The following is a 27,967-nucleotide window of genomic DNA, read 5'->3' as shown; positions in this document are numbered from 1 at the left end:
CTATTCTCCACGCTGAACCGCTAAATCTCCATAATAAATCGTGAGTGCTTTGATCTTCTTGTTCAAACAACTTTGTTCTATCTCACATCTTCCTCCCGGCCCACTGAGAGAAATTAACTGGAACACGAGAAATACGCTAAGCATAGCCTTAATAAATATGGCAATATGTCGTTTTATAGTTTCGCTATGTAATGATAATAAAGCAAAACAAATAAAAGAAAGAAAGAGAGAAAAAGAAAAGGAATTAGAACACCTCATTCAATTATTTACGACTTCACAATAATGCCTTTAAAAAAATGTCGGAAAAGTTAAAGTTTAAAAGTTCTAGATGTATCAAAGAAGTGAAGAAGTGAGTTGGTGAAACGAAGAGAAAACTTAACATGAGCTGAAACAGAAGAAAATTCACCTGCTTGACACTGGTACTTCTCGGCAGAAAATATGCAATGTTTGGCGACATTTTCCTGGCTGCAGTGTATATATCGAATCCATTCGGAGTCAGATCATCAAGATCGAATACCTACAACCAATAGAATAGAAGTTTTTAACAATTATTCAATTATTCATTACACTTAAGAATTTATGTCACGTGTTCGTGTTGTCACGAGTTACGATAATTTTTATGTCTCAGGAACTTTTCAGGAATGTATCTCTCCACAAATTGTATGGAAACTTTAATTAGCATCACATTGGATCGCGTTTCCGCGGAATAAATGTCGAAACGTGCAGAATGTGAAATCGCATCCATCAACAGCTAATGTAATGTCGTAATTGTTTTCCACACACTGTGTGATGTCAGTTAATCATATGCGTACTTTGTTGCACAGAAAATGCGCTTCAATTCTAAATGCGTTAACATGTATATGCTTAACGAAAAGAAAATCTTCACACTTAATTCGCGTTAGATGTTCTGCGCTCTAAAGAAAAATCGTAAATTGCAGCTCAAATTGTTCAAATCTGTCAAACCAACGGTAGGACCATTTCTTCATATCTTCGAGTTGGGTGGTTGGAACATTTAAACGTTGCTAACCCCATAAACAAAGAAAACTCACTTTTGATTTCAGATAGCTCGGACCTCCCCAAGGTGGACTTAAGAAAACTGCGTCCATCTGGAATAACGTAGACGAGAAAGGTGCGTATCACGCAATTAGGAAGCACCGAACTCACCTGTACAGTCTTTCCTACATTCTCGGTCCACTTAGATGCAAAGTGAAAGAAATCACAGCATATGAACTCAATGCGGTCTTCAACTCCATATACCTTCAATGAAAGCGGATAAGTAGGTCACAAGCGAATAGGTCACTCAAAATTCAAAAAGATCTTGAAAGTAAAGAAATCTGAAGATCTAGCCCTCAAGAAATGAAAAGAGCTCTTCATTTTTTTGTTGTATCGAGGTAGCCCTCCTAAGCAAAAAAGGCTTACAATTAAGGGAAACGAGAGAAAGAGAGAGAGGGAGGGAGAGAGAGAGAAAGAGAGAGAGGTGATCGTGCTACAACTATTTCTGAAAACATACTAGAGTTTGATCCTTAATCAACAAAAAACTAAAACCTCCTGTAATATCAATCTCTTTAGAGAGAAATTACAAACTAGGGATGCGAAAGCATCGTGGGATTAACAATGTAACAAGCGAGGCAAGCAATTATGTGCAATTATTAACACTAGAAATAATAATAGAACAGTAAAAATACAATGGAAGCACACCTTTGCATTCTCTCTTGCACATTTCAATCGTACCGGATCCATATCGATAGCTATGACTGAAAGGGTGACAGTAAGCATGACAACCTCGACAAAATTCCTGTTCTTTTCATTCGACTTTGAATCGAGTAGATAAAGAATTCGATTTAAAATAGCGAAAATACTAAGAAAGATGAAATAGATATGAAAGGGAATACTTCACAAAGTTCACCTCTCGCTCCTTTGATGGCCATCTGAATGCTGTTGCCTCCAACACCAGCAAATGCATCTACTACTAACATTTCTGGTCGTCGCACCACTCGATCGGCGATGTGTTCCGCTATTCGTTCTGGTGTCACTGAGAACCATCCTTCTGAAATAGCTATCTGTGTTATAAACCAATAAGAATAAGCCAAACTGTGTTACTCGTTTCTGGAAAACCAGAATAATTTACCTCTATCCATGATTACTCCATTGTCCAATTTCGAAAACAGTCGATATCGTTGGTACCAGTACTTAATGATTTCCTGAAATGTTTCACTTAGGAGCGGCGTACACAAGCCTAATTCCAACTTGCTAGTGGTGGCCCCGGTTTCACTAAACGCAATCAGAGATTAGAGTATACACCTTGGGAGCGTACGAGCTACATAAGTCACACGGTTATATGACAAAAGTTTCCCATACACTGCAAATAGGTGCTATCGTCGTGAACCATGCCAAAGCCCATACCCTGAGATTTCGGCCCGAAGAAAACAGGCACAGAAAGCCGCCCCAGACGAAGTGCAGGCGTTTCATGAGGATCTTCCATGGATATGATTGGATATTTGATCAGTTTTAAAAGGTATGGTGTACGCAAGGGCTGGCGTGCCAAAACAATCCAACAGCTGATCAAGGTTATCAAGTATTGCTTGAAAAACCTTGCCACAAGCCTTGTCCAGCGTTTCAGCGAATCGTCCAAGAAAAGCTCAACAAAATCAGACGAATGATGTGATCGAAAACAAATGAGAGTGCCATCGTATGTTTTAGATTCTTAGCTTTCTTTTACTAGATCAACTTTGCCTTTTTGTTGCTGAAAATGCTAAAATAGCCGCATTAAGCCGTAACACCCGACTAAGTCAAATAAGTAAGTCAACTTCACCCAGATAACGATAAACACAACAAAAACTGCGTGGAAATGCATGGAAGATTTTTGCAAGCTTAAAGAAACAAATCTTCCAGAAAAAAAGAAAAATAAGAGCTATCAAAGTCAACTAGCCTGATCATCTCTGTAGTACTGAAATGCGTTCTTGGCAACCAGATGGGGCTCCTTGTCTGGATTAAAGGCGAAAGATACGTCAATGTGGGCGTCGTCGGGAGAGGAATGTGAATTACTGGTAGGTTCTTGGGCAGTGACAAGAACATCAGCTTTTTCAACACAGTCGCCTTCCTTTGAAGAATTATCGCACCTGCTATTATTATTCGTTAAGAACGAATCATCTAGTGCAGAGACCGAGTGAAGTTTCGTTTTCCTCTGACGAGAGATACACTGGGAAGAGAATTTGAAAAAAAAGTTCGAGAAATATCCGGGTTGCAAAGAATATCAACGTTCATAAAGGTAAGAAACAAAAAATAACGAATTTTCAACCAAAAAGCCCACAATACAATGTACAGAACTGACCTATCCAGCACTATATTCATGGAAGCAGCATGCGGATCGTAAACATCGTAGTAAATGTCGCTGAACACCTGCGACAGACGGATCTTTAACCATTACTAGGGCCAACCTCTCAAAACTTCTGCACAAACCTCGTCATCACCGTAAGTAACTGGAAACCGTTTCTCTCCCTCAGGCTTGGTTTTCTTCCTGGGAACCACTTCCTCCGACTCCGAAATATGGGTCCCATTAGGAGCGTTAATATCACTATCGGCATAACCTGGGACGAATCCCATCTTTTCTACCTGAAGAAGCAAATAAAATATTGCATAGAAAAGAGGTGAGTTTAGAAAAATCCTCGAGAGAAGCACATACTCCTAACAATTACGAACAATACATACTTTCTTGAGGAACGTCTTACATCGATGACTTGTCAACACCGCACGGAACAACTCAAAATCTTTAGCGGCCAGTTTCACAATGGCGTCCGAATGCATTGCGAACAGTTCTTCGTACGTGGAATATTTTGCATCTTTGGTGAGACCAAAATATTTGTGTATTTGCTGAAAGAGAATGAGAGAAGGCAAAATATGAATAAAAAATAGTTGCGAGTTGAAAGCGGAAAACTACATAACTCACTTCATCGCTATGTTCATCAATCAATGCGAAAGGTTTACATTCTTCTATTTGCTTTTTCAGTTGGTCCCGATCATCTTCATTCATGATATTGCCGTAATCCTCGTACCACGTACGATAGATGACATATGAAGCTGCCTCCTGAACGAGAAATGTAGGTAATTAGACGAAAGAAGACCTTTTCCACTTCCACCGCTACTCCTTTATTAACTGGCCTCAAAGTCTTTGCTTGGATTTCTAACCCAAGACGTCTCAAAATCAAAAAAAAAAAGTGCAAAGAAATTTCCTTAGAAATCTACAAGTCAGTAAAGTCAAGCACAACAGAATCTAGAAGAGAAAGCTGGAATCAGTAGAACAAACTTAAAACTACCTCCCAATACTCCTCAAACGTGGTGTTCCTTAACCACTTTTGTGCGTCTTCGTGAGACTTTTTGCGTCTTTTATAATATCTACTATGGTTTTCTGTCTTCGACGACCCAAACCGCTTCGGAAGTTCCGCCCATGCATCTCTTGTGAGTTCAATGTTTTTCAGGCCTGGAAGGTGAAGAATAACGAAAATAATACCTCAGACCTGGAAATCTTCAAACTCTACCATCTTCGCCATGCTGCGACATCTTTTCTGTAGAAATGTCATCCAATACATTACTGGGTTCATCTCCTCCATTCTCACGTACTCCCATCATCTCAAGTGATTCCGTCAAATCGACAACGTCTGTTGTTTCAGAAGCCTGCTTACGTTCGCTGATTCGGACAAGATCTTTGTCACTGGAATCTTCATTCTGCACCAATGAATGAAAAATGGCCCCATCCAAACCTACTTAAGGGCATCACCCCGCGAAACTGTGATGGTGCGGATTTCAGCCGTGTAATGCTTGGACGAGGTCGTAGATTGTGGGGAAGATGGTGATTCCGTCCATTTCTCCCTGTATCAGTGTATCAGTGTAAATTGACGACCCCGGAAGCTGTTTCTTACGACGGCTTCTGTTGCAATGCGCAGCGCCCCACCTGCGATTCGTCGAAAACTCATTCGGACGAATTGCAGGTGGTGGTGGGCGCAAGGGTGGCGCTACAATCGAGGACGTCATAAGAAACAGCATGAGGTGGTCGTAATTTTCCACTGATACAGGGAGAAATGGACGGAATCACCCTTTTCCCCACAAGCTACGACCCTGTATAGGCATTACCCGGCTGAAACTCGCATCATCCCGGACCCGTGGGGTAATGTCTTTAAACGGCTGCGCGGGCGGTCACGTCGCGGAAGGCTGGCTAGCTACAAGCTCTGCTGCATCTTGAGCTCCATCACACGTGTGAAGAGAGTGCGTGGTTGCAAGTGTTCCTTATGAACTCGCCGCAAAGTTAGGAGATTCCCAACCTCTATCCAAGCAATAAAGAGAACTACTTGTGAAATTTCCTCAGCTGAGGCACTCCTCTGTTCTCTTCGAATCTACGCAACTTTATTCTCTGCTGGAGATTCTTGTCTAAATCTTCTAGAACTACTGTGCGAGAGTTTTCAGCAATATAATCTTATATGCCTATCTGTGCGCTCATGGAAAACATTGAAAATAGGACACCGTTGCTTAGAACCAACTGAACTAACTGCTTCCGTGAACAATATGGATATAGCTATTCAGTATGCCTCTTTCAGACTGATGCACAATTCAACTTCACATATTTTTGAAAAGACAGAAGAAAAAGAAACGAAAGAAAGAAGTATTAGTAAGAGCGAGGTTGCAATGGATGAATGTAAGCAAATGATTCTTGTAGCAAAGAACGACCTCAGTCGATGACATTATTATTCAGAAAATTAGTGGACTCTCCACGCTGGAAGTTGCGGAGGCAAGACTTACTGAAGTTTCTGCCAAAATAAACCCCATCCTAGCACATGTGTCACACATAATGTTTAAAATGTGTCACTCATACTGTTTAAAGTGTATAATGTGTCACACATACTGTTTAAAGCTGACAGTGTTGCAACCAACACTGTCAGCTTTAAACATATTTCAAAAAGTAACCTACAATGTTATGTGCAAGACATTAGATTAATGTTAGTAAGTATTGAACACACCTATGAGACACAGTAGAGGAAGTACTTCTAGAAACAACAGCTTAGTGAATTTGCGCTAGGAAACAATAAACAGCAGAAGTTGGCCTGACCATTCCACTCAGTATTCAAGTTCCAAACTACTTCCACTTAAATCAAAAGGAATTTCCAATAAAATTTTATCTAAGCCTCCCAACCTAGCCAATCCAGCATGCTGTACGCGAGATCATTGTCACTGGAAAATTCATTCTGCATCAGTAAATTAAACATACATAAGGAATAAAAAGGAGTCCACAACACAAAGTTTTGAGCAAACATTCCAATTAATCTTTTTAATTGAATAAGCTACTTTTAATTCAAAAGAAGTTGGGACGTGTCGAAGCTGAATTTCACAAAAATAGACCATAGTTTCCGGTTTTTCAAGAAGAACGAATAATTTGGACATTGGGAAGTTTGATGGGCACATACTTTAGAAATCAATTCTAGCCACTAGAAATTTCTAAGTCTTCAAAATAAAAACGGAATTTGTATAACATAGAACGAGGGAATAAAAATAAACCTACTTCAAATGAACCCTCGACAAGCTGCACTCGTAGTCGTAGGTGGTGCCGTATTTTTCGTTCCGTCGTTTGAATATAGCGTAAAAATCAGCAAGATGTTCCCAAGGAAATTTAAATTCGTCTTCAGGTATGGTGATGTCGTCCTCCATACAAAAAATAGACCTGAAGGAGTCTTTATGCTTGAAAATATAGCAGAGTGACATATACTTTACTAAAGAAGACTAGCATCACAACTCCCCTAACCAATTAAGTTTTAACTTCAAGATTTGCGAAGATTTGGTGCATTAGAAGTGAAATTTTCTAATGGAATATAACAACCAAGCATTAATAAAAAGATACTGGAATAACATTGAGAGCAATTCATTGACGATCACTACCATTACATAAGAAAATCTGAATTCAAAATCTTCTCACATACTCGAAGAGCAGTATGAATTCATTATAAATGGCAATAGAGACTCCTGGCATACTCTCATTCACAAGAAGGAAAACATGTTAAAAAGGAACACGGGATGAATGATCCGAAGAAAAATCCCACGGAAATTTCGGAGGAATTTCGAAAAAAAAAAGTACGAGTTTCGGCGGAGGAGGAGTTGGACGAGTTTGTACGGCATTATTTCAAGGCACTGTAGGACATTTTCGATAGAATAGAGCTTGTGCAGTAAATTGCAGAACTCAACGTGATTACGCTCATCTTACCCTGATCTGTAGTGCCTAAGAACTGTAAAACGTTTTTTTTTTTAAATGATGATTTCAATTCCAATGCACCCAAGGTCCGAGAGGACCGAAACGTAGGTAGGTGGAGGCACGTGGTAAAGTGTGGTTGGAAGGAGGCCACTCAACCTCGCTCCTATTTCTGGATGTAAGTAAATAAATCGGTCGGCTCGTGAAATATCTAAAGGTTCAATGTAGTATCGAGTTTGATAAGCTGTACACGAGGTTGTTAAAGGGTTTTTTTTTTTGGGGGGTTTTGTTTGGGGGGGGGGGGGGGGGGGGGGGGGGGGTGGTTTTTTTTTTTTTTTAAATAAAGAAAAAAAAAAGGGGGGGGGGAGGGGGGGAGGAGGGGGGGGGGGGGGTGTGGTTTGTTTGGTTTGAGGGGGGGGAAAAACCCCCAAAAGGGTTTTTTTGGGGGTTTTTTTTTTGTTATTTGGAGGAAGGGGGGGGAACCCCCCCCCCTTTTTTTCCCTTCCCCTTTTATAATTCTCCCCCCCCAATCTTCCCCCCCCCAGATTCGTGGGGGGGTCCTTTAAATAAATTTATTGGCTAACGTTTCGGTAATATCGCCTTCTTCATAGCCTGAAATGTGCGATTCAATGCACAATTTAATCCCGAAACGTTAGACAATAAATTTATTTAACAACCTCGTGAACAACTTATCAAACTCGATTCTACATTCAACTATGCCGAGGTTCATTGAAAGTCGAACTTTTCAACTATCTAAAGGTTGCTCAGGTTTCGATTTGATTCCTCTTTCCATCGAATACAAATAGTACATTTCCCTCGGGACGCGTACTAATGTACCTCGTAGGAACTAAAACGTTTTGTACGACGGTTAGGCGACGGGTGGGACCAGGCTTGGTTCCGCAATCTACTGCCTAAATTACGCTTTGCGTTACGCATCACGTCGAAGTTGTGATATACTGCCTTTAAAGATATCACCCCACGAATCTGGGGTGGTGCGGATTTCAGGTGGAGGTGATTCCGTCCACTTCTTCCTAACTGCCGTAAAAAATGGCCCAGAAGATGCGGCACGTGCACGAGTCTGGCGCGCTCCAACAGAACTCGTTGTGGAAAACAGCGCGCCGTAACGCTCGAAGTCGTATTTTCCGGGCCGTTTTTTGCGGCAATTAGGAAGAAATAGACGGAATCACCATATTCTACGACTCCGTATAGCCATAATCCACCTGAAACACTGGACCACCCCAGATTCGTGGGGTGATGCCTTTAAACGAGTGCGCAGGTATCAGTAAGTGGTAATAGAGCACAAAATTATGAGCATTTTTAACTATTTGTCTAACTTACATGTCTTCCCAGCATAATTTTAACCTATGATTCTTAGGGTTAATCATCGACAGTTGGAAATTGTCTGCACATTTCTCACATTGAAAATATCTTTTTCTCAAAAATAGGACCTTAGACCGACCACATTTTGCCTAAATACATGAGTTGTGCGCTTTTTCTAGAAGGACTAGAATACTGAATTAATCGATTTGAGCATTTCTGAGAACAAACTAAAATCGGAATGGTGAAAATGTCAACGAGCTGTTTTCTAGCTCAGGGGAAGAAATCTTCCGCTATTCTTCTGGTGTTTTTGACTAATGGCCGAAGGCTGAAGAATCAATTCGTCAAAATTGCGACAGAAAAAGTAAAAAATGAAAATAATGTAAAAGAGGATAATGCTACCGCTTTTTAGCAGTCGATTTATAATTGAATGCAAATCTTTTCTGTTTTTCAGGAGGAATATGACTGGGGGACAGCAGCATTGTTAGTAAAATCTGTTTTCTCTTTTCTGTTTTCTTCTAATGTGAATAAACAGATAAATAGCTGTGCAAGCGTGACCGAGGAGAAAAATTAGCTCCATAATCTAGGCGCTCTAATCGATTTGTCATTGAAATGTCCAGACCCGTTATCGAATTATACCCATTCATTTGTGATCTCTTCATAAAGAATACAACCGGTTTTACTCCGTACTATTTCATAAATTTACGATTTTTTTTCTTCGCCTTCACTGGTTTTTACATACGCTTTCATTCTAGCAAGGTTAAACAAGGTTGGCCTTTTCGGTCACTTTCACCATTTTTTTAATCATACATGCTAGGAGATCACCAATTTATCTCTTTATTTTTGAGCGCTAGCAATTTACTTTTCAAGCCCTGCTTGTTCGCATGATTTAGCTATTTCCTAGAACTGTTAACAAATTTCTCTGGACGATATCTTACCAAACTCTTAAAGTTGGGAACATTACGAAAACTCGACATTTTGCAGTTTTCTATATCGTAGCAACACTTTACATCTCCGGTAATATTCATCTGTGTATAGTAGGGTCAAAACGACATGAATCACGTACGCAATTGCGTACGCGTCTTCTCTCGAGGCGCTTCGGCGGAGCGGCGCAGCTACGAGCGTGGTGAAACCTTCGCTGGCACCACCCATCGCTGCAGTTAGCCACGGTCCTAACTCGGTTCCAACTACTGCCTCCACCGCGCCGTTTCGAGCGCGTACGCAAACGCACCGCAACTGCACTCGTGATTCATGTCGTTTTAACCCGACTATAATGCAGTTTTACGTGAAGGAGCTTTACCTCTAGAAACTTCACACTTTTAATCCTTCTGATCGCTAACTACACTTATATACAATGATTTCCTGGAATATCATTGAATAACCACCGATCTCCCTCATTAGAGGGATCACAGCAGGTTAGTCGCGAGGCTACGTGGCGCGTCCCCGGGTGGCTGATAGGGACCCATCTGCGGACTAAAAGCTACCTTGTACCAGCCCTGAGACCCAGGTGAAGTCAGGGGATGGAGTCCCTGTTTCTGATGTGCTAGAATCGGCTCATAACACTACTGTATCCCGCACGTCGGTCCGGCTAAGGTTCCAATCCAGCGACTGGAAGGTGCAAGGGAGGCGGTTTGGAGTGACCTCCAACAAATAAGTTCCACCTGCCCACTTTGGGGAGAACGTTGCGTTCTCCCAAAAACTCATGGGACTAAAGGCTTGCAAACTGCCCACGAAATTTAAATTTTTGTGTGAAACACGGAGATGGAAAAGAGTCTCCTCATTCCGGAGAAAAGCCTGGTACGGTAGCGCTAGGAAAGACGAGGTTGCAGAATTCATATAGTCTACCGAAACAGGAAAGGACCACGATGACGATCTGTACTTATAACGCCCCGGCGCTTGCATGCTTGAAGCTGAAGAGGCGAGACAGAGCATTTGTTATGCCCGTCGGAACTTCGTCAATCGTAAAACAACAATGACTGCTCTCCGGACCCTAGATGGAACAACTATGTACAGCATCGAGAAGGGGGATGGAAAAAGTCATTCACGACGTCTACTCAGATCTCTTCGATAGCCACATCCACTTGCCTCCTCACCATCTGAGGGAAGATGGACATGCCTTTCTAAAGGTCCTCTCTTCCGAATTCCGACATGTCATCATGTCGGTGAAGAACCGTACTTCATCCATTCCCGACAGGATCAAACCTGAACATCTGAAGTACCTACCGCCAGTCCTAATCAACACACTTGCGAGGCTCTTCACTCCCATACCCGTAGCAATGCAAGGTTCCTAAGCAATGGAAAACCAGCAAGACCGTGCTGTTGTGTAAGAAAGGATAGCCACAAGACATTGGCAACTATCGCTCAATATGCTTACTGTCTGTCATCTACAAGCTCTTCACAAGAGTAATCCTAAACAGGATAGAAAGAACGTTAGATGTTACGATTCTAGCACGTAACAAGAAAAATCACAAAGGAACAAGAATAACAAGCAACTACGAATAATCTCTCTCTTAAATTTACTCAATTAGCCACAATCTGGATCACCCTACCTCACTTAATACAGTACCATTGTGAGATTTGCTTCAATTTGATGTGAATTTCATATATATACCTTTTCCCGTCAATCAACAATTTTTGCACATACAATAAAGAGCAGAAGAAAGACGAAACCACGAAAAAGTTAGGGATGTTCATACAAAAACATAATCAATAATAATTCATACAAAATCATAATCAATAAATCGTTATTGCCAGAACATAATGTGTGTGAACTAACTTATGGGGAAAGAATATATATCCATCTCTACATTTCAAATGTTCATAGAAAAAATGCTCTTTCAAGAAGAATTCCGTAAAAATTGTACTTCTAAATTCTCAGAAGAAAAATGTGCAAAGAAGAGAAATCGACAAGTCTTTGCTCCCGCACTAATGTAGTACTAATGTCCGACATTTTCACCCTTATGATCATGATATTTTCCCGGTTTGCAAGTTGAAAGAAAATATCGAAAAGTAATTTGCCGTACCAGGAGGTTTCGAATTTTGTGATTCAGAATTTATGAAGAAATGAATAAAGAATAAACTACCTATCTGAGGTGAATTTTTTAATGGTCACGAGAATTCCGCTGGAATTCGCATCAAAATCCAAAGTCTACTTCTTATCTTGTCATCTCAGGAAAACAGGAATTCGGCTACCGTGCATGGGATGACGAGCAAAAAAAAAACGACGACGTCACCAGCTCATTTTATGCGCGAAGCTGTCAATCAAGGGTTTCTTTGAATACAACGAACGTTTCATCGCCATTTCATTTCAACAACTGGAATGGGATGCTGAGAAATGATAAATAACGCTTTTTCATCTTGCAGATGGAATTTGCACTATCGATAAGGATGCACATAGATATGAAAGACAGGCATCGGGAAGAGAACTGCATCTCTGGGTGTTCAATCAATGTAGATTTTGTGATTTAAGGTTTGCTTGGAATTTGATAAGGATAAATAAAAGATAAAGTTTCTGGCGTTAATCAATTCGCTTGGGATGCGCCCCAACGTTCACTTCAATTCAGAATCGTTTGAGGTTTACGAACGTGTAACTGTCCTATACAATGACATTTGGGACTAGCCGATGTGTCAGATCAGTGTTTTTATCCTTTCAGACAAGTCTGGCACCAATTTATCGACTCCGGAGGGATGAAACGCCTGGTGAGCGCCAGGGCGGATTTGAACCCCCGATCGATCGTGCACGAACCTCCAACCGCTACACTACACCCGCCCTTGAAATTTGTTAATAAGGTTGAAAGTAAGAATGAAGTAAGAATATTCTTTTTCTTGCAATGCTCCAGCCTTGCCTAATCTTAATCAATCCACAAATTTGCCATAATTATTTTGAATTTGAAATTTTGTGTGACTTCCCGACTGATGGGCGAACTTGCATCTTACAACAAGGGTCACGTAAGTGACCTGAAGTTGCAAGCTTTGCTGCCGTCGTGGGCACCGAAATCACGAAATCTTTAACCTATACAGCATGTCAATTCGCTACGTAACTCAACAAATGTTCTAGAAAACAAATGCCTAGTACAAACGGAGGAAATTTTGCGCATCGTAAGACATTGCCGAAATCATCACTGGAATGTGATTCCTGAACGAAAGACATTCGCCAGATAGGATCTATCTATAGACCTTGTTCTTTAACACATTAACGGTGAACCAATTTTTCTTTCATGACACGCGTGTGGCACGATGCATTTTCTTTGTTGAAAATTTGTGAATTTTGTTTAAAAAATAAATGAGTAACTATGATTTCAAAAAATATCTGAAAATACAACAGGTGTTTTTTTCGCAATGTTTCGCATGTTTAAGAGAACAACCGGAAATGATAAACACTTCGTTGATTGCCATGTGCCTGTAGCGTGAAATCATGTCACAATGTTCAGTTCATCCGGGAAGTTTCTGCAGATAACGACACGAATACTGATCAATTCTGACAAATGAAACTCGGAACCCGGAATATCGTTAAAGGCATCACCCAACGAAATTGAGGTGGTGTAGGTTTCAGGTGAGTTATGCCTATATAGGGTCGTAGATTATGGACACGAGGGTAACTCCGTCCATTTCTACCTGATTGCCGTAAAAAATGGCCCGGAAGACACGACTTCTAGCGTTCCGGCGTGCTACTTTCCTCAACGAGTTCGATTGGAGCGCGTCAGCTTTCTGTACACGCCTTATCCTCCGGGCCGTTTTTTCCAGTAGTTAGGAAGAAATGGACGGAATCACCCCCCTCTCCATAATCTACTACCCTATATAAGAATACTCCACCTGAAATCCATACCACCTCAGATTCGTGAGGTGATGCCTTTAAAGAAAACTGGAAAGAAACTTATAGGACAAATCAGCAGGTACAAATGTAGTTTTCACTACCAAATAAAAAAAAAACAGAATGTTCCTCTCGAATTCAAGTTGCAATCCTAAGAACATAACTAATGTTTCCAACTAATTTAAAGGCAGTAGCACAAATCTGACGTGAGAGAATCCACTGGAAAAACCGGAGATGGAGTTATAGATTGCTAGATTTGATTGGTTCCGCTAACCTCTTTCTAGTCATCGTAAAAAAAAAAAAACCTGCGTGGAAGACGCTGATTTTAGTTGCAACGCACATCCTCCTGCAACGTGACACGCAGTATTTAATTCCAATAGATTCTTTGCAGGACTTTTCACGCTAACCAATATGGTTATAAAACCCTATAAAATCTTTAAATGAAGAAAGAGCTTCCATATATACGGACATTGGTTTAACAATAGTAAAAAATTATCCGGAATCTACATATTAGAGGCCTCTCCATGGTGGGTTCATGATGATTGCAAGAACACCTATGCAGAACTTTCTTTCACACTCTTTTCCCCACTTCTTTCTTTCTTTCACATTCTTTTTCCTATTTCCTTCCGTATTCTGCACTAATCTAAGTCAAAACTCTGAAGAATGGAATTTGTCGACATGAGAAGTGCTAGAAATCCATCGTCGTGGATTGCAGCTCATAGAATTTAGAATTGATCTAAGTATCATAACGAAAAGGTGGACCATTTCACAATTCCCGAAAGCAGAAGAGCATCACAGTGATCAGTTTTTCTCAACGGAGCATCTGTTTACACTATATGCGCTTTCATTTCATCTTTATTATGAATTTAGAATTAATCTAAATTTTAGGCATATTCCTGACATGAATGATCAATAATGTTGTGTTCGTCCCCTGCACCACACATATGGCCTGGATCTAGCACTTAAGACACTCCTAACCCCGTACCGTTAATCCCCGCAATCCGCAACCTAACGCTCGTAGCACTTTTCCTGACATTTACACAACGGGGGGTCATCCGAGAACAATAGACAAAGACATTGCTAGCGCAAATAACAACTGCGTAATTAAACTGCTGGTTTGGTTTACTGTACCATGCGATACTGTACCCAGCCAGTAAAGGAAATAAACTGTGACTTTATTGGTCACATATGTACACCACCAACTAGCTACAAACATCTTTTAGAGAGTTTTCTGGAGATTTTCTGATTTACAAGGTATTCTGGAGATATTCTGGACATATCCTGGAGATGACAATACTCGCCACCAACAAATTAGAAAATGATATTCTATTCTATTCAGTCAGTGAAACGTCCCTGTCCCTTTGGTGTCTTTCCAGCTTGCACTCAAAAATTCCTAGAAGTATTCCTAGTTTTTGTGAGTAACCAGGAAACGACTAATCGAAAATGAAAAACTATATAACTGGTCTGTTGACGTATTTCGCCGGCGGGAAGACGAAAAAATTGATTTATTTTTGTTATATTTATATTTTATTCCTTTCCTTTATTCTTTATTTTATTTATATTCTATTAAAGCTTATTTTTATATTGAAGATAATAGCAGCAAAGTTCAAAGTCTATGTAACCGACTCAAATGTGGTACTTATTGAAAACCGAAAATTTCGGACTATAAAAAAACTATCAAGGACTACAGGTTCGGCAAGGATGCATTTTTAGGATATGAGAGAAATTTTTAAGTTTCAGTCTGGACATCGGTATCCCTTTTCGAACCTAGTGCTAAAATTTTCACAGCATCTAGTGATTTCTCTTGTTTGTTTAAAGGATATGACCAGCATTATACTTATTTCTAAGCTCCTGAAAAAAATCTGACCATCGGATCAGCGATTTTTCTATTTTTCGTGTGCTTTACTTCCCAAAGGAATAAAATCGCTCACCATCCTTTCTTTCAACGGTTGTTGTTGTTGGAAATTACTACGCACTCCAATGGTGGCGAATCCTTAGCGAACTGACATTTTTCACTTATAGATTTTGATTTTAATCCTTTAATCCTGTAGGGTTAGTATAGTTCTTCTAAAACACATCATTCTCATCTTCTCATCATTCTTAGAAACGTTGATAGCCAGAAAAAAGATCGATAAAAATCTTGGTTCTGCTTAAAAAGTAGTACACAATCATTCTCATCTTATTTAGCAACAGCTAGTGACCGCTAGTGTCAAAAAAGTGAAGCCGAATCCGGTTTCGATTAGTTGGCGTTCATCAGGGATCAATAATTAATGGATGCGTTCCTAACAGATGTGCTGATTTCCACTAATCCTTCTCTTTCAGCAAGGCCAGACAGCTCCAGCAAAGTTATCCATTCATCTACACAACGAATTCCCCTCTTCGTTCCCTCGATCTCTCCTAGTCGACGTGAAATCACGGAAGGTCATTTGTGCGCACACAAAAAAGCACACATTTTTTTTTGTTTGCGATCCTCTCTATACGTGTGACGCAATCCGTCGTGCGACGTAGAGTGCATACATTCCATTGCGTATTTTTAGCAGATGTTAATATAGTTCGGACGAACAATAGCCGAACCGCTCATCAAACAAGCACAACGCGATGGCGCTGCACCTGCTTTAAACATGCAGTCACCATAAACAATAGCCACTATAATTGAGGTACACGCGCAAAAACCTCTCTCTCTCCGTTTTTTTGCGATCAAACATCCTCAACCATCCGTGGTTGTCGATTTCGTTTGTACAGTAGCTGGTTGGTTCAATGTGCGGCTAAATTTAGAGCGAATCCCCAGCCAATGAATTTTATGCAAATCATCCTAATGTGGCTTGACCTTTGCGTGATATAATTAATGACAACGAGCAGATGTTCGGATCGGGAAATCAATCAGATGTTCATCCGGAAATCAATCTAATAAATCCTCGTGTGATGCATTTGATCGCATTGAGACGAATTTTCTCCACTGTAGTACTTTAAAAAAATCGCTAAATGGATGACTCATCGTATTGTGGCGAATTGTTTTTATTTTTTTTTAATAATCATACAAGCAGACAGATGTTTCTTCCCACAGAACAACTCAGCTCTAGCCCCTCCTGACCTTCCAAACTGACTTGTACGTAGTTAAAACCAAACATATGCGGTTGCTGCGTGGGCGACTAGTTAAGAAATAAGAAGGGATGAGCAGAGTTAACCGCTGACAAGAAATCCTAACAGATCGGATCATAACATCCCACCCCATTACACTAAAACCACCCACAACACCCACAAATAATAATCGCCTCCTAAGCGGAAGTTACGTAGACCGAAGATCCGGAAAGATGATTCAGCTGAAGAATTTATCAACCATTTAAACAGGCGTTGCTATATGAGGTTCCTTAAAAGCTACTCGTTAATTCTGGATCTGGAAAGATGATGCAATAGAGATGGCAAGACTTCAGTGAGCCCTTAGATCACAAGTTCCAGTGCTATGTGTTATGGGTCTTTAATAATGAGCCGTTGGATTACAAGTTCTAGTGATATGTGTTATGGGTCCCAAATATTGAGCCGTTAGATCACAAGTTCCAGTGCTATGTGTTATGGGTCCCAAATATTGAGCCGTTGGATCACAAGTTCCAGTGCTATGTGTTATGGGTCCCAAATAGTGAGCCGTTGGATCACAAGTTCCAGTGCTATGTGTTATGGGTCCCAAATAGTGAGCCCTTAGATCACAAGTTCCAGTGCTATCTGTTATGGGTCCCAAATAGTGAGCCCTTAGATCACAAGTTCCAGTGCTATGTGTTATGGGTCCCATATAAATGGCAGGCAAAATTGTTAAAGGATGTCTCGACTAACTAAGCATTTGAATTCTGTCCCCACCAACTGTGAAGCAACAAATGTAATCTTTACCCGAGGATAATAGAAAAAAATGTACATTGGAGCCAATGGGAGCAGAAGGCAGGTCCTTATCCACCATTTCCCCAATGATCTGCTCGTTTACGCTGCGACAGATCCTACACGACCATTGCATCGGACTAAAATCCAGTTTAGAGGGCATTTCCCTCTAAGATATGACTTAAAATGTTGAAAATACGTCCTGGAATTCACATTTCGACCCCAAATCCTACAAAATTAAGATATTGAAGGTACCAGCAGCTACAAATACAAGCAACTTTTCTACTGAGGTATTTTTGAGCGTGGAAATGCATACATTGTGCTGTTTATGAGATAAAGTTCATTTAAATGAATGAGATAAAATGGCGCGGGATACACTCCCAACAAATTCTTTGAAGTCCCTCATTTTTCCTGCTTCCAGTCCTGGATCGATCCGTTCACGCTTTCAAACGACAGAGACGACATCAAATTAGAACAGGCGGACGGCTGTTTGATGGAGCCGTTACCTCATTCTCTAAGCAACGACCTTCTTTACGCATGGCTGCATTAAACAGTAGGAGGACGACACATCAAAGGAGCATCCGTAGCAGATTATTGCGAAAAGGAGCCGCGCTTTTATAAGTTAATTAAACGCAACCGTTGCTAAACACTAAAGTGACTAAGAGGTGTACCGTAGTATATCTGATCTAGTCATGTACAAGATATCTTCATCTTGATCACCTTGACTCCCGTTGATCTTCGAACTGGTCGAGCGGGCGCCAGTAATTCTTCCCTTTTTCCCGATCGCGTGCCAGAGTCGCCCGCTGGTTCCTCCTTTCGCGTGGGACACGAAGAGCATCATAATTTTCTTTGAAAAAATCTGACCATCGGGTCGGCGGTCTTACAAGATATCTTATATCAAAATAACTACTCTTTGGATATTGGCAATGCTTAGGCGATCCTGTAACCTTCAGGATACCAAAAACAATTTTTTCGAAGATTTCTGTTCTGTCGAGTCCCTTTTTTGATATGATTTTATTAATTTAATTTCACTTAGCATTTGTGACGCCGTGTTAGGAAGTTCCATTGCGACAGCATGATTCGTGGATCGAAACCGAACCAGAGCTAACCGAGCGTTTTATGTCAACGGGTTTGACACATTGGTACCAAATGTGTCTGGTACCAATTTGTCCTAAAATATGACGCAAAAACATCGTCTTGTTGATTTGCTTCAGCTCAAGAATAAATAAATAAAATAAAACGCTACGTATTCAACATGCCAAGATTCGAGGACAATCGGGAAAACACTGTCTTGATACAGCGGCAGATCCCTCCAATCCAGCCAGCATTCTATAGGCATACTCATAAATCTTAGACGATTCTGAAAGGGAGTCGAATCCATTCGAGTGGATCATCTCAAAGGGAATCTCACCGACGCCGAACACATTATCATTTATCATTTCACTGATTCAAACATTAATTGCTTTCCTTAACAAAGAGATGCTCTAAAAAGCGAGCAAAATCTCCAATAAAGCGAAGACGTTACAATGAATTTAAAGACAAAAATAATAATGAGCCGAATCTACGCTCCATTGTATTTGTTTTTATAACTTAACTCCTTTCTTTTTATATCTCTTTTCTTTCTTTTCTTAATATTTCTTTTCTTTTTCTTTTTATAACTTAGTGAAGTGGGTTTCAGCGAAGCAAACACACCATTTAAAAACGATCATTGTATTTCTGATGCACAAGATACACAAAGAAAATTCACTGGGATTTACATTGACAATTTATTGAATTTCAAATTGTTAAGGAATCTATAAATTTGATCTACTTTCCCAATCGATTGCATCGTCCACTGAAGAAAATCGTCAACAAATTTCACATAGAAAAATGCCGACCACGTTTTCTCACATTCACGGTGGACACAATTTAGATACGCTGGTTATCAGCACAGGAAAGAAATCTACTGATATGAAGGCAATATATAAAAAATCCTATCCATTAAAATTTAAAAAATCCGATAAAAGTCACCGCGTTTTGTGCTTACTCTACCTACTATGGGGATCCGATCACTCTAAAGCGAGTCTATCAGTCAGTCAGCCTCTTTATTCATTCTTTTTCTTCTCTTGGGCGAATTGCCCACGAGCGAATGAGATTTCGCGTCATCTTTCAGGAAGAGTTCCACTCAAACGAACGCAAGAATTTCCACTGATTTCTATGCACAAGTTACCTACAACAATCAGAGCAGAACTTTCCGACTGACGATACGCCTTCCTAGTGATTCCTAATCCTAACGAAAACGAAAACAACTATAGACTTTCTTTTGCCAATTATCTCATAAACCAGTCTAAACGTCCGTCTAAAGCCAGACTTCAAAGTTAATGTGGTGTTCGCTTCGATCATTCTCACTTTATCATTGAAATTACTACTAACGGCATTTTTTTTGTAAAATTAGCGTTGTTTTCCAACAACGCTTTCTTTTTTTTTAAAATAAATTTAGATGAAAGATTTCATAGTTTTCTTTGCCAGTTCCACATTTGGAGAGTATTCGGAGTACGCGGAGCAGTTACAGCTTTGAAACGCACTAGGTGCAGGGACCATTGCTATGAAACTGTTCACAACGTCTCATTTACCTTTTGTGAAGTGTACACGCTAATTTCATGTGAGGACAAAATTCCTCGGGATCTTGTCTAGTAGGATTAATCTTCTAAGTCGTTACAGAATCCTAATGACTCATGTATCATCCTAATGATTCATGTAACAAATTTACGTCTACATGAATCATTAGAATCATCATTACATCATCACCATTACATGTTTCCAGTCCGGATATGAATCATCGAGGGTGGGTGTAGTTTAGCGATTAGAGGTTCCGCACGATCCTGCACGATCGATCGGAGGTTCGAACCCGTCCTAGTGCTCACCAAGCCCTTCATCTCTAGACCTAGGTCCATAGATTGTTGTCATACTTATATAGGGGGATTTATAGGATAACAAAACACTGACTTGACACATCGGCTAGCCCCCGCAAGACAGATTGTAGGGCTGTACGCGCGCTCATAAACCACAGACGGTTCTGAATTGAAGTGAACGTGGGGGCGCATCCAAAGCGGATTGATTAACGCCAGACACTTTATCCTTTTATGAATCATCGCTTGGTAGGAAATGGAATGAATCATATGCGAATAGTGTAAATCGGTTACATAGCAACTTTAAGGCCTCGATCTTCTTCGATTTTGAATGTCTTGTTGACTGAGGTATATTTTCATGTCCGATTTGTTTCTTTTTGTATTCGTATGTTATTTACATTGTGTGCATCGCTTACTCTTCTCTCTCTTTCTCTTTGCATTCGCTTACTCCTTCTCTTTATTCGCTTTGAAGGATCGTTCACGTTATTGTATCAGTTCTTTCTTAGATCGCGTTGCTTGCACTAAACGTATAGCTTTAGTTATCTTCGTGCCTTATAGTCATGACAATTTAGTATATATTAAGGTTTAATTACCCAAGTTTGAAGGCTCTTCTTTCTCATCAAAGCTCGCGGCAATCAGTTTTGGTTTGGATGAGCAAGTAATGAGTTTCCTATCAACATGCAACTGGACCCATTCCACAACATTTTCTAGGCTTCTGGCGCTGGCGCACCAATCCGACGCCGGGGGACTCGTCTCCTTCTCTTTTTGGAATTTCGTGGCTCCCACACACAGAACACACAATAACAGAATAACCTGTTATTGTATAGCATGAGCATGATGGAATTTCTTCTTAGAGTTCCGATTTATCTGTAGTAAACGATTTTTGTTATTTTGAGACAAGAAGTTCAGGTGATTCCATGTTATCCCAACATATATGTTATATATATGTTGTTTTAGGAAATAAAACGTAATTCTTAGGTAAGTAGTAGCACATCGAAATTCGTGTAGTTGTTATTCGAAATAAATCCACGCACAATATCAATATCAAAAATAATATCATAAATATCAATATCATCGTAAGAAATAATCGTACGCTGTCTAAATATACCTCAGACTCCTTCCCGTTTTCTTCGAGTATTTCCCTATCAATAATGGAATCTTCCTAATTTTTTTTCCTCCAGTATGCGCAGCAGGGAGGCCATAACCCAGCGTCTACTCAATTACTCTAAATTGTGTTTCCCCCCATGTGGCCGTAAAAGTCTCCGAAGATAACGACGCTACAAAGTAGTATACAGACATAGTTGTCTACATTCATAATCCTCATAATGTCGCCCACGCTTAAATTTATAGTTTTTTTTTCAAATACTTTCAACATAGACGTAAAAATGACATACACGTCTTATTTATTTGTTGATTATTTGGATCAATTAATTAAATTATTTGCTGATCGGGGCAAGTGTAACACAGTCCAGTCACAAGAGGTTCTGCGATAACTACAACGTCGATGGTTCGAAACCACTTTAGAACCAACTGAGCCTTTCATTCTGGGGCGATAAATTTGCAGATTTTTCACTGCATTAACTCACTTTCGAATAGGATCACTAACTCTTGAACTCATAGAAATTAAGAAGTTTTATGCTAAAAGTTCCCCCTCCACACCAGAACACCTTTTTGATCTTGCGTTTTTTCCGAGGCGATCATCGCGATTCCCAGTCGTACCTTGCTAATAAGTGGACTTTTCACAATTTTTGAACTCTATCTATCACAATTCAGAATCTCTTCTGTCATTTTCCATTTTGCATCGAAAGAACTGGTTCGAGAAGCGCTCTTGTTCGATCGGGAAAAGTTGACTGTTAGTAAACAGTCTGAACGTTCGTCTAAAGCGGAACTTCAGAGTTACTGTGGTGTTCGCTTCGCTCGTCTTCATTGATCAATGAAACTTAATAGTAGTGGGATTTTCGGTGAAAATTAGAACTGTGGTTTTTTCAACATCGCTTTCCTCGTTTTCTTTGTAAATGCGTAAGTCCTACGTTTAGAGAACAACTATCATTTACACTCCTTCGATATCAATGGAATATAGACACAATGTGAAAACATTATTCTATTCTATTCTTATTCTCCATAATTATTTTTTCCTGCTTTTCCCCAACCATTAACACAGAGTAATGTGTTATCATGGAATGACGTGAAAGTCACCATCGTAATAATGAAGATAAGGTTCTACGTCAGATCACGTAAAGTGTCTGCTACAATGTAAACAGCCGTTCGCATATGTGTCTCCATATTCTTAAGAAAGAATGCTATCAACCTGAGGGAATCGTTTAGGGATATTGATACACGGAGCAGTACACTGTGGTGGAGCGCGACACATGCGGTTTCCACAGCTATGAAACGGTTCACAAAATTTCGATTACTCTGCCAAATCCATGCGAAGCTATTGAGCGATACTACCGCATCCCGCCACATCAGCTTCACGCCGTTCACATTTTTTCACTGCATTGGGAGCGCCGCTCACCAACTTGATGCCATGAAACCTTTCGCACCTCTTTTCACTGCAATGCAGTGCCGGCGCACCAATCCGACTCCGGAGGAAAATGGGGTGGGCCTGTCCCACCTCTTCTTACCGCTTTCTGGCGTCGACGCACTGATCCGATTCCGTAGGATCCCCCGATCCGTGCCAACCTAATACTGGGATTGATCTGAGATCGCATATACACGCTCCACACACACGCACCGGTACTACACTTCGTTTCCATTTATGCCACTCGAGGTATTCACAGCAAATTGCCCAGCGACGGCAATGAACCGAGCCGTAAAGGTTCCGGTTTTGTGAGAAGCTAATTTTAACCACAGTTTGCAATGTTTATGAGGACCGGATAGATGTATGGTAGCTGAATTCATTGATAATCCAGAACAAGTTACGGAGTCAATGATCCATTCCCTGGTATTACGTATTTATAGACAGCAGTACAATCAAATCCCATGATAGCTACCATTATTTGTAACTACCGTTTTTACTAGCGATCTCATAGTGACCTACAAAAATCGTGGTGCATATAACTATAAAAATTTATCGGGACGGGAAGCACAGAAGAGAAATCCTGAATTCGCTCCATGAGAAGTAATGAAGGAATCGAATGATCCTTTTTTGTGATGAAGAAATTCGTCTTGATACAGAGCCAGCTCCTTGGTCACGGCTATACACTCTTTCTTTCTATTCATTTTTGTACCTTTTGCATTTATCCGAAACGCCTCTAGAGTTCTGCGAATAATTTTGGGTTCATACGATAGGATTGTGGCGGCTATGCAGAAAAGAACATTATCATGATATTATCTACGATGAGCTCTGAGATGGGTTACTGCGTTTGAATGTTTCATCCCACCCTAGATGTTCTTTAATACGAACACAAAGAGGTCGCCCTCTTTCGCCGATGGATTGACCCCCACATGTTTTGCAACGACAGATAACAATCTTGGCTCTTATTTCATATTGTCAATCGAATAGTTGCAGTCATTATGCCAAGATTCAAATACGCTCGAACTTTACTCCTCTGTTATGTTCTATTGAAATCATTGTTTGTCTTATGACTTACAAATTTACTGTTTACCCGAATACTAAACTTCTGCGAACAAAAAAGGTCTAAATGGTCAGAAAAAGGAACTGCAACACACCTAAACTACAAGACTGAAGAGAATTTCACAGACAGGAAAAGGCATAGTTGCCTTCTTTTGCAGAATTTTGAGTGCGCCACGTTGTTTTTAGGCTTCACCCTCCCAGGGACTTCTCTCCATGGGCCCCCAAATTGCACTATTTTCAGCGCCTCTGGGGACGGTTGAGTGCGCAACGTTGTTTTGAAGCTCCGTCCTTGTGCAGACTTCCCTTCCTAGGTCCCCGAAATTACCCCATTTAGCGACTTTGGGCACGTCTGAGTGCGCAACGTTGTTTTTAGGCTTCACCCTCACAGGGACTTCTCTCCATAGACCCCCGAACTGCCCTATTTTCAGCGCCTTTGGGCACGTGTGAGTGCGCAACGTTACGTTTATAAGTGCAATATACAATTTATTCTTTTTTTTTCTGGAATTCTATAAATCCCTTCGAGAAGAACTTTTCTGTATGGACGATAGTGTATCGCTTTCTACATACGTTTGATCTGAAATGGGACTTGTCTGAGCCGCCTAGCGAGGGGGGAACGCCTCTTATCGCGCATGAGGATCCACTGTACAGGAACACACAGTTTCAAATCTTCACACGACTCCGTGACGACTGTCACGTTTCACTGCCGCGGAGATTTTCGATGTCGATAAGCGATCAATTTCAAATACACGTGCACGTTTCACATTTTGAGCTCTGCGATACGAATATAATGCGATACGATGCACGACGAAATGTGTTATTCTGCGAAGACACCGAGAAAAATACCGATTATAGTCAACCATAAACTCACCACAGAAATCCGCATATAACCGACCATAAAATCCGTATCAACGTTCGTTTTATTTTAAACGGTGAATTCTAGACTTTTAAAACCCAGGTTTCGAAATAAATAGCCTCGGAAATGCATAAAGAAATCATCTAGATAGATTTCAATTGCTCGCCCGATGAAGGAAGGAGCGCAGCGATGCACAAACCTGCCGCTATCGCTCAAAGTACGATCCACGTCGACCGTCAGAGTAAAGAAAAAAAGTAGAATACCTTCCTTTACGACGTATTTAGCAGTTAGGAGGTGAAGTTATAAAAATTTTGGAAATTAAAAATCTTCCTTCCAGGAAGTCCAGGCCTAGCTACAGCCGACAATTCGGTGCCATTACACTTTTAGTGGGAACTTTTTGGTTCATTGATCTAGACATCCTTGTGACCCTATGAACTCACTGTTAAGCAAGTAAAGTAGTCCAAAAATAAGCTTGAAATATAATTTGTTGTCCCAGAGGGTCCCATTAGAGCAGAAATGACAGTGAATTATGATAGACCAGATGGGTTTTGAAACTGGCCTCACCGCAAACTTCGCGGATTGGATAGGACAAAACGTGCTGCTGTGGCCAGAGTTCAGGCTGGATTTCCTCTTTTTCTTCAGAAATAGAAAGGAAAGTGGGCATTCCGGTTTTTTCCAGTATTCAAAATAGATGGAGGGAAGAAAAGCTTCAGAAAATTTCACGAACTTGCATGAAATTGCGTCAATCACTGGAAATACGTATGAAATGCGATCAGGCGGATAATACAATCATCCAGATAAAATGAATATAAAGTTGGATTTTAAATTTCGGAACAGATATCACACCTATACGACATTATAGCACACGAACTTTGGAACTTTTTTTGAATAATGCACTCAGAAATCTATCGCCCCTGTAGAGACATGGATATATACACATACATACAAGCCGAACATTAGATATAATAGCTTTAAAGCTAATTTTTCTCAATGTAAGAGAAAATGAGACCAGAGAACGTGGTTTGAAAATTTCTGAAATATTCGCATTGATCGGATACTTGTGCATTGGTCGCTTTAAATCCGCTGTATTCTAATTTATTTTTTTCAGCATTTAATTGTAATTATTTCAATTCTTTAACTATACACTGGTTCAACTACAGACCTTATTTATCTTTCTAACCATTCTAGAAATGGTTTGCTTTTTATATGAGTGTAAAGTAGTACCATAATCCAGCCAAACATTCAATTGGAAGACAGAACGACCACATTTTTTTGCGATTTTTTTCGAAGAACTCTCTCTATTCCTGGAACTTGCATATTATTCATTTTTTTAAATTAATTTTTAACTTTGACGTCTAGCCCATTAAAACCTCAGAAGATATGCGTTGATACAACTAGCAAGACGATGGAAAAAAAAACTCCAAAACTTCCGTTTCTCCCAGTATCCAAGACTCACGGTGCCGTGCTACATCCGAATTTCCGGATTAGCACTAAGAACGCCCAAAGATCAATCGCCCCGAGAGGTTTGAAGACGAGTCGAGGAGAAAAAAATCGATGTGGCATGTTTGCAACTAGAATTTGCAGGAAGCGACTAAACAATTCCGGTGCAAGAGTACCCGTAATTAGTAACTGGATTCTGCTGTCATAATTACAACTCGAGGACGATCTCTGTCTCAATCAACTGCTGCAATAATTTATGGTTATTGGTTTCGAGGTAAACTGAAAGTAAGCAATCGTGTCGTGATCATCAATCACCGCAATTAAATATTCTTCACATCCATTGCTTCGCTTTCAGTCAGTACAAATAGGAGATTTACAAGATGTGGAAAAAATTTCACACAGGCGTCCAGAGGAACTCATTTTCGTACCTTTAGTAAGTAGTTTCTTGTAAAAAAAGGAAACTACTAAAACCACACTGATCAAGTAGAATAGTTACGCCTAAGCACAGTTTGAACGAATTTCTTGTCAATCAAAAACAGTAAACAGTCAATAAATAGGCAAATAATCAAACTAGCCAGACTGAATCCGGAGTACAGTTGGTTTCACCCCTGCATGGGCAGCTAAATGGCCCACAGAACTAAGAATGGAACTAAACGGAATAGCTGCACAATTGTTCGCACTTCCAGGTCACTACTACTAAAATTTATTTGAGAACTTCTCAAAATTCCAATGCTCTTTGGGAATTACTGAAGAAAATGCAGAAAACTAACGCAAGCTATAGCTGACTTTTCGCCGTCTACCAGCGACAATCACCTATTATTATTGGTGAATTGAAATAAGAAAAACTGAAAAATTGGAAAAAATTTAAAGAACTTCGCTTCCCAAAATAATTTTTACTCAAGTGATTGTACAACACTGCCACAAATAGATGCCGTTGAGACGTTTTTTTTTCTTTCAGAGAGTTTTTTTTTTCAATTAAATTGAAAATGAATCACTTTTGTTTATACAACTGCTCTTTTCTAAACGAATATCTTCTCAGTGAGAGCTCTTTCATACATTCGCAGTTATCAAGAACTCAGTGAGGTCACTTGCACTTAATTACGGGTTTCCTCTGTACCAGTAATATGTGCACTGGTTTCCCGCATAGAGGGATCACCTCACGAATCTGAGGTGGTACGGATTTCAGATGAGTTATGCCTATACGAGATCGAAGATTATGGAGAGGAGGTGATTCCGTCCATTTCTTCCTAATTGCCGTAAAAAACCTCCGCCTGGAAGATGCGGCACGTGCACAAGGCTGGCGCGCTCCAATAGAACTCGTTGTAGAGAATAGCGCCCCGGAACGCTCGAAGCCGCATCTTCCGGGCCGTCTTTTACGGCGATTAGGAAGAAATGAACGGGATCCCATCCGTGTCTGCAATTTACGATCCCGTATAGTCCTTGACCATCTGAAATCCATATCACGTCAGATTCGCGGAGTGATGCCTTTAAGACTCTCCAACACAACCCAATTCCTGCTATCTCTTGGTGGTTTAAGCACCAAAAATCATCGAAAATTACATTTGAAGAAGATTGAACAACAACAATAACAACAACAATACAACGTTCAATCTACTCTGACCGCATACCGCATGCCACGCCTCTTTCTGCTCCTTAATTCCTTCATATGTAGTAATGATAGAGGTAGTAGAACCTGGATGATCACATTGTCTGGTAATCTCCAAGAAGAAGTGATTTTTGGAATTGATTGACTGACTAGCTGAGCAGCTGAGCTCGGAGTTGATATGAGGGGTAGTTGCCCTTGAAATTATGAACACAACGATTCGAATAAATCCTAGAAGTATTACGATAATTCCATGGAAAAACTAGCATGCTCTTTTCACTCCTGTGCGGAACTATTAGTCAGTTAAGGCGTTTCTAATGACATGTGAGTTGCATCAGATCAAAAATACTTAAAAACTAAAAACTAAAACTCACAGGAGTAAACTTA

At 40.2% G+C, this 27,967-nt stretch overlaps 2 protein-coding genes across 3 annotated transcripts; one reads left to right on the top strand and one right to left on the bottom strand.

Annotated features, from left to right (window-relative positions):
* RB195_007435 (uncharacterized protein) lies at positions 1–6,693 on the bottom strand (the record flags this gene model as incomplete). Of its 2 annotated transcripts, none has more annotated exons than XM_064181057.1 (15): positions 1–117; positions 407–517; positions 1,050–1,106; positions 1,165–1,257; positions 1,699–1,754; positions 1,907–2,047; positions 2,129–2,201; positions 2,930–3,122; positions 3,332–3,399; positions 3,460–3,612; positions 3,709–3,870; positions 3,947–4,084; positions 4,314–4,477; positions 4,536–4,708; positions 6,548–6,693. In XM_064181057.1, the coding sequence occupies 15 exons, from the start codon at positions 6,691–6,693 to the stop codon at positions 1–3; spliced, it is 1,845 nt and encodes a 614-aa protein (XP_064037876.1). The 2 variants fall into 2 exon arrangements, with proteins under 2 accessions (XP_064037876.1, XP_064037877.1); XM_064181056.1 differs by having other exon boundaries at positions 2,930–3,119.
* Positions 6,694–10,539: 3,846 nt separating this feature from the next.
* Positions 10,540–20,911, top strand: RB195_007434 (uncharacterized protein; the record flags this gene model as incomplete). Its single annotated transcript, XM_064181055.1, has 5 exons — positions 10,540–10,828; positions 19,226–19,289; positions 19,372–19,475; positions 20,713–20,765; positions 20,819–20,911. The coding sequence occupies 5 exons, from the start codon at positions 10,540–10,542 to the stop codon at positions 20,909–20,911; spliced, it is 603 nt and encodes a 200-aa protein (XP_064037875.1).
* Positions 20,912–27,967: the final 7,056 nt, after the last annotated feature.

The sequence above is a fragment of the Necator americanus genome, chromosome I, assembly GCF_031761385.1.
Source record: "Necator americanus strain Aroian chromosome I, whole genome shotgun sequence".
Lineage (NCBI taxonomy): Eukaryota > Metazoa > Nematoda > Chromadorea > Rhabditida > Ancylostomatidae > Necator > Necator americanus.
The sequence above is the reverse complement of the archived record's forward strand: the minus strand, read 5'-3'. Positions and strand labels throughout refer to the sequence as shown.